The sequence below is a fragment of the Ictidomys tridecemlineatus genome, chromosome 4, assembly GCF_052094955.1.
Source record: "Ictidomys tridecemlineatus isolate mIctTri1 chromosome 4, mIctTri1.hap1, whole genome shotgun sequence".
NCBI lineage: Eukaryota > Metazoa > Chordata > Mammalia > Rodentia > Sciuridae > Ictidomys > Ictidomys tridecemlineatus.
Genome location: NC_135480.1, coordinates 55,706,058 through 55,713,792, shown reverse-complemented (window position 1 = coordinate 55,713,792; position 7,735 = coordinate 55,706,058). Strand labels below are relative to the sequence as shown.

The 7,735-nt window shown below is 36.5% G+C and overlaps 1 protein-coding gene and 1 pseudogene across 1 annotated transcript; both read right to left on the bottom strand.

The window, feature by feature from the left end:
- Positions 1-668: 668 nt before the first annotated feature.
- Positions 669-1,613, bottom strand: LOC144376661 (olfactory receptor 6B9-like). The gene has a single exon (XM_078044916.1). The coding sequence runs from the start codon at positions 1,611-1,613 to the stop codon at positions 669-671; it is 945 nt and encodes a 314-aa protein (XP_077901042.1).
- A 4,842-nt stretch (positions 1,614-6,455) lies between these two features.
- On the bottom strand, positions 6,456-7,347 carry LOC144376660 (inhibitor of nuclear factor kappa-B kinase subunit alpha pseudogene; annotated as a pseudogene).
- Positions 7,348-7,735: the final 388 nt, after the last annotated feature.

The following is a 7,735-nucleotide window of genomic DNA, read 5'->3' as shown; positions in this document are numbered from 1 at the left end:
TCTTTGTCTAAGGGGAATGGTGAATTGAACAAATTCTGGGAAGGTTGGGACTGTTGGTCTTCATAAAATGAAACTATGGAACATGACAATCAGGGAGAGCAACTTTGCCCTGAGAAATGATTCTAAGTGAAAACAAGACACTTTCCTTTAGGTCCCTGGGAAAACTTTTAAAAAGTGATAATAATCACAACCTAATATTTATCTGTACAGGTTCATCATGAGCAAGATATGAAATTAAAGACAAAGAGATAATTAAAATGTACTGTGAAGAAACTGGAAAAGCAAACAAAAGAACTAAGTTTATTCATTTGGTGAGAACTAATAGATATTTTTGAGAACAGGAACTGTATTTCGACACCATGCATATTTCAAACGTCCATTAAATATACAATTATGTATGCAAGCATATGTATCATAATTGAATGTATTATTTTATTATATTGTTTTAAAGTACCTAAGTATCTATGGTATAAAATGGTCAAAGCATGACTCATAATTTATGGTTCAAACAATACATAGCAAGCATCTTCCTTTAAAATTTTTTACATACTATAAATTTTTTAGGAATCCAGGTTGTAGAAGAGTGCTAGTAATAAAAAGGACCATGACAAAAATCATGGAAAGAACATCCTGCATGGGACACTGTCTCCTCCTCAAGGCAGCAGAGATCAGCTGAGCAGGAGGCATTTGCCTCCCCACAAGGTCTTCTTGATGGCATTCTTGACTTCCTGGTTCCTTAGACAGTAGATGAAAGGATTTAGCATGGGTGTGAGGACTGCATACACAGCTGAGATTAGTTTGTTGGAATTAAATGATGCAATAGCTCTTGGCCTGGCATACATGAAAATCATGGCTGTGTAATAAATTATGACTACAGTGAGGCGGGATGCACAGGTGGAGAAGGCCTTTATCCTTCCCTGGGTAGAGGATATACGCAAAATCGCGGACACTATGTAGACATAAGAAAGGACAGTGATGGTGAGAGGGAAGATTAAAATGACAATTGCCAATGCAAAATCCACTAATTCGGCTGTGGACATGTCTTTACATGCCAGTTTGAGGATTGGTGAGATATCACAGAAAAAGTGATTCATGACATTGGAGCCACAGAAGTTGACATGTGAAATGAAATAGACTTTGATCATGGTGATCATGAAGCCAGTCATGTAGGAGAAAGCAACCAGCTGCACACAATAACCTGTGGTCATGATGACTGGATACCGAAGAGGGTGGCAGATGGCCACATAGCGGTCATAGGCCATGGCTGCTAAAAGCACACACTCTGTGCAGGTTAGAGAGATAAAGAAATAGAGCTGGGTCATGCAACCTGTGAAGGAGATGCGCCGTCTCTGCAGGAGGAATCCATCCAGCATCTTGGGGACTGTCACAGAGACATACCAGACCTCCAGGAAAGATAAGCTACTCAGGAAATAGTACATGGGCTTATGGAGGGAGACTGTGTCCCAAACAGTGAACATGATAACAAGATTCTCTGCTACCACCAACAAGTAGACCATGAGGAAGAGGAAGAAGAGCAGGAGCTGCATCCATGGGGCAGTGGGGAAGCCCACCAGGATGAACTCACTGACCAGAGTGATGTTCATCTGCTGCATGACTGACAGCACTTGGAGATACTAAAGTCTTCTAAGGTAACACCACAAAAATGAAGATGTCTATGGCATCAGACCAAATACCAAAATAAGTTAGCAATTGTGTTTTCCTGTTAATCAGACTCATAAAATAATTTCTGTTAATAGGGACTCTTCTTCAGATTTGAAGCACAAATTTCCATTAACTTTTTTCTTTTTTTTTTAATGAAACTTCCTGGATCAAAAATTGCCTTCCACACCAACTCTCACTTACTTGAAGATAATGATTTGAAAATCATGATCTATCTCATTCATAGCTCCTTTTCAAATAATCATGGACACCGTGTCTCTCTGTCTTTCTGTGTCTCTCATTGGTTCAAGGACTTCGATCAATTAGTAACTGCACAAGATGTACTCCTTTCTAAAAGAAGCCAAAAGATATCATAGGATCAGATAAAGTTTTAAAAGTTTAGTACTTGAGTGATCTGTTAGCTGACATATTTTGAGCCTGCCTAATTTCTTCAGTGTACAGTGTATAGAAATTTTAAAATAATAATACCTGTTCAAAAATTCCTTAACTCCAGAACTGACTTCATATCAGTGAATGAAATATGACAAATTTTAATTATCACACATAAAAAGTACCTCATCGTTCGATCCCTACCTACTTCTCCAGTCTCATCTCTCATGACCCTATAAATAATACTCCATGCTCCACACATACTCACCCTTCTTTTGCTCCCCAGGTTTATATGATCTATTTTGTCCCTGTTGTTTTGCATATATTATTCCCTCTTCCTATTACATCCTTTTCTAATCTTTACCTGGTGATTCAAGGTTCAAGATTACATTTAGAAGTCATCTATAAAAACGGGGTCAAGTGCCCCATCAGCATTTGCTTCTCAATGCATGCTCCCCTCCTGCATTGAAATTTTTATCTACTACACTGCAATCTTCCAAAACTCAAGATGCTTCTCTTCAAGACTGTGACCAAAATGCCTGGGACAATGACTGGAAAACACACAGATAATGACGGAATGTGGATTAACAAGTGAATCAATGAATTCATTGTAACTTTGGAATCCATAGGAATTGGGTCAGGGACAGAGGAGAGAGATCTTCAGATTTCCCCTGGTAGAAGGCACATGTCCATCGGGCTGTACATCATTGACACATTCAGAGTCTGCACTTCCAGTACCCTTTCATGACAAACATACATAGAAGGTTTGAGAACACTGTATCTGAGCCCTGCTCTCCATTCACTTATTAGGTCAGTACTTCTAAATATTAGCCATTATCTCTGACTCTGGTCCACAGTGATGAAAAGCAGGAGGTTACATGAGAGCAGCACAAGAACAGATGGACCTTGTGAAGAAGGATGGCAGAACATTTCTGTGAATTATCTTAACTATTTTAGTCTTTGGTCAGGTAAACAGATTTCACAAGATCATCTCTTGAAATATTATGAATGAATGTTTATCTCCATTAAATACCACCCTCATACGTAAAGACTGAATTGAGGTACTGCCTTCAGATCATTGCCCATACCTTCTGCCCAATCCATGCATTGTTCACTTTCCACCAAGGAGGATGGCAGCCAAACAATAGTCATCTCTTATCCATTGAAATAGAGATCTGACCATGGCTTATGCCAAGAAACTGAAGGATGAGATGCACCACTATCCCTTTCCATTGAAGAACTCATAGCCAGAGCTCAGCCTTGCCTGATACTTGGAAGGACATTGTCCCTTGCCCTTCATCCCCAGCATCCACTACTGAAGTAGTTCAGTAATATTTAGTTGGTCATTTTTAAATTGTCTTTGACCACATGGTTTTTCTGGGGAAAAGAAACTGGCTTAGAGAACAGAGTAGGGAGTTTTCCCATATTCTAAACCCATAGGAAGCAGCAACACTGTAGAGACACCCCTTCTTTTCAGGACATGTTCTTCATTCTACATTTTAACCATCAGTCTCATGCTGTCCCACACATTCACCTTTCACAAAATTTAAAAGGACTGACTTCAGGTTAGAGCAAAGCTATTGATAATATCATCCTGAATAGAAGACTTAGCAAATATGTACTTGAATGTTCTCTTCTGTATAGTGGGAACACTGATAATAATGCCTATCTTGAGGGTTTGTTGTGAGAATTAAATGTGATAATGCCTAGAAATAACATGGGACCTGGTCCATGTTTGTTCTCTGTATCAGCTATAATTTTACTATACATTATTACACTTATACACGTTCATTCAATCATAGGAACTATATTTCAATCACATGTGCTCATATAAACACGTGGCCATTCACTTGCTTTTACTTATACTTACTTTTTCTGTTATAATCTAGAGATTAAGGTAATTCCAATTTCCTGCAGAACATGATTATAACATCTTTGACGAGCTCTAAGTTGCAGACCACTAATGCCTTCTTTCTTACTTTCTTTTTTATATCCTGATTTTATATACTTAAGCAAATGCTTGTAGATTCATATTCTTCTCTATTTTCTTTGCCATAGATGTACCTTTTAGCAGGCTCTATTTTGAAGAATGTAGGGCTGCAAAATTCTTTTCATTTTTCTTATTCTCTTATTTTCAGAACCCAAATCAGAGCCTTGAGATCTCTATGGTATCTGAGGAAAGGAATCATTTAATTATGTTACAAAACTACTTTTCCCAGTCTTATGTATTTGTTCTTAAGGGACAACACATACTAATAGCTTTCTTCTAGAATAAGAAATATACCTTTTGTCCCCCTGTCCAACACATAATAATCCTTCACCTGCCTGAATTTCCCCAAACTTGGGTAAATTTGCACTGTGCACTGAATTTTTATTTTCCTATTAAATTAACCCCATACCCTTCTGCCCAGGAATGATGCCTGCTAACATTCCCCAAGTTTGTCTTCATTTTCTGTGGATCTTTCTTTAGAGAGCACCCAATCTCCCCTAGTACTTTAACCATTCATCATAATCCATCTGTCCTATTTTGTTGAGTGGAAAATTCTTCAAATATTTGTACTTATCATGGAAAAACTGACCAGTTTTGCAGATTTTTATCTTCTCTGAAGTGTATGGTCTTTACTTAGAAAGCATAGTGGGCACAGCAGGCACTAAAGCAGGAAGACAAAAGCAGAGACAGGAGAATATATCAGTAGTTGCCTACCTTTTGCCCATGCCTTCTCCCCAGGAGACTCACTTACACTTGGTCTTTCCTGGCTCTAGGGAAACTCTGTGCACTGCCAAGTCTATGTCCAGGGGACTTGGACAGAAGAACTGAATCTTCATCTATCTATAAATTCCTGTTTATGTCTGTACCATGTTTATTTCTACCTGTGGGTATAGTGTGATCCTTTTCTCTTCTACAAGATGATTTAATACCAAATTATTTAAAAATCAGTATAATAACCTAATTGGGCTTATAAGATAATAGATGCATTCATGTGTCTATCTTTAAGATAATACCAATGATTTGTTTTTCTATTATTTTTATATCTTTAATTGACATATAATAATTATACTTATTCCAGGGTATCATGTGACGTTTTTAAATATTATGTATTATATAATGTACAAATTTTAGAAAATATATGTACATATGTATGTATATATATATATATATATATCCTCAAATATTTATCATTTCTTTGTATTCCTTTCTTCTATCTTTACTCAAATGTATATACTATGATCTTACATGTGGAAACTAGAAAAAGTTAATCTCATAGAATCTAAGAGTAGAACAGTGATTATTAGAGGCTGGGGAAGGAAGCAGGGAAGGAGGATTGGAGAAAGGTTGGTCAAGGAGTACTAAGTTACAGTTAGATCAAGTAAATTCATTCTTCTAAATTTAAAAATCATTTAATACACAAAGTGAAAAACTAGAATACAGAAGAATTACACATTTTTAAAATAAATAATGCCTTCTAAATTATTTAACAGAAGATAGAGATCCACTACATTTATCTAAAACCATTGGGGCCTGATATTTAAGAATTATGAACTTTTCAGATTTTAGAAAGGAATTCAGTGCATATAGCATACTACATTAACCCTCAGAGTCTATGGCACAATTGCGCCCCACATCAAAATTGTTAATATTTCTGCAGCAAAATACATGAATATTCATACTAAATGGGATAAAAATATTAAATATCAGTTCAGATTAGATTACAAGCAAATAAATTTTTTCACCAAGCTTCTGAAAACCTTGTTTTCAGAGCTTATTGGATTTTGAACTTAGAATTAGAGATAAGGGAATATAAACTTACATGACAAGACTTGATTCTTTAAACAACCCATTTTTACAAATGAAAAAAACACATAAATTTTCAAATACATAATAAATTAACAGGTATCTTTTGGTATTATTAAATATACATCTTAAATACATGCACACATAACATTCAACATCTTTTTTGATTCAACTTGTATGAAAGGCACAGATGTACAATCTTTTCTGTAAGAAGGGGACACTGTTAAATGTGTAGAAAAATTAAAAATGGGATTGAAATGACTCTTTATGCCAGGAAAAGCACTTAATGAGTACAACACAAGGAGGTAGGGCTTTTTCTTCACGAAGTACAATTTTACTTGTGAGCAGTTTCTTCCACAGAAACATAGGTAGACACTTTTACTTAAAATGTCCATTAAATGAGATTTACTTTTCTATGTACAATACTATGGCCTTATATCTAAAAATTAACTTTGGAGGGCATTATTGTAGTTAAATAAGTAATGTTTTGCCAGGTTTGAAGAAGCTTCAATGATGTTCCAAAGTAGCTACTGTATTAAAACAAATATTTAAATATGTTCAGTGACTTTTTTGTAAAATAAAATCTTGTTTGGAAGTCAATTTTATTTAAAAATCAGGATAGTGTGCTTGTAACATTTTGGTAGTTTCTGATCACAGTCATTATTCCTCTGATTGGCATGTGAAGAGCTGTTTCATGGAGAAAAAAAACAAGTTCCAACATGTACAGCAACAACTTCCATAGGTTTGAGATCAGTGAACAAGAGGCAAGTTGTTCTGTTAGCCAACTATAATCAAGACTCATCATACTATTGCCCTGTTCCTCATTTGTTTCACAAATAATACTGCTTAAAGGAACAAGACAGTTCAAATTTTCTTCTATCACTTGTACTAAAGTCTTCCACACATGACAGAGGTTGTGCACGTTCTGTTAAAGTAAGCAGCCATGCTGATGCTTGAGGGTTTACTGTACCTTCTAGACTGGATCCAATAAGGGATCAGGCAGAACTCTATGTGCAGGCAATTTTAAGGAGATGCAATATTTCTTTCTGCCTTTTTCTCTGCATAAACATGATAGTATTGTCAGCTTCTTTGATGTTACTGAAGGCCACTTCCATTTTGGGGAGTAGATTAATAATCTTCTGCTTACACCCAACAACTTGCTCAGATGACCAAATAGCTCCTTGAGAACATGGCCCTGACTCTGCACAGTATACATAATGATTGTCACCATCTCTGTGCTACTGCTGTAGGAGTGATCTGCCGGTCTGTGCTGTAACTGCTGATATAGATCAATTCCATATTGTTCCGGAGATTTCATCAAAATCTCCCTGATGTATTCCGTATAGGTTGTTTTGTAGCTCCATGATTTCAGTGTAAAAAGACATAATCTGACCTTTAAAGTATCCAATGACACCAACCTGGCACAGTGATCTCTTCCAGAGATAGAGAGATAAGGTGTAGAGGCATGGAAGGTGGCAGAGTGGCTCCTTTGTCCATGCAGCCATGTTTATTTATACCAATAGGTTATATTAGGTCATTAGTACCATAACCACATTATTGTTTGGAATATCAGTTAAGTTGCTTATTCTGCAGTTACATTTCACAATTACAATATGCAATGTTAGGAGCTTTACACAGCTCTCAAGGCAGTCCATTGTCTAAAGTTACTGTTAGGTGGGCAGCTCCAGGAGCACCAAACCTTGATGAAACATTGTAGTTATCTACCAAACAAGTTCTTCTAATTCCCAGGAGCTTTGTGCCTGGAATCAAGGTCAAGGCTTGGTGAACACAGAGTCATCTCAGGGCATTGCCATACCAGCTAGACATTGCACATATATTAGCTATATTATTAGATCCTAAGAGAGATTGAAGGGCATTCTAAGGATGGGAAAC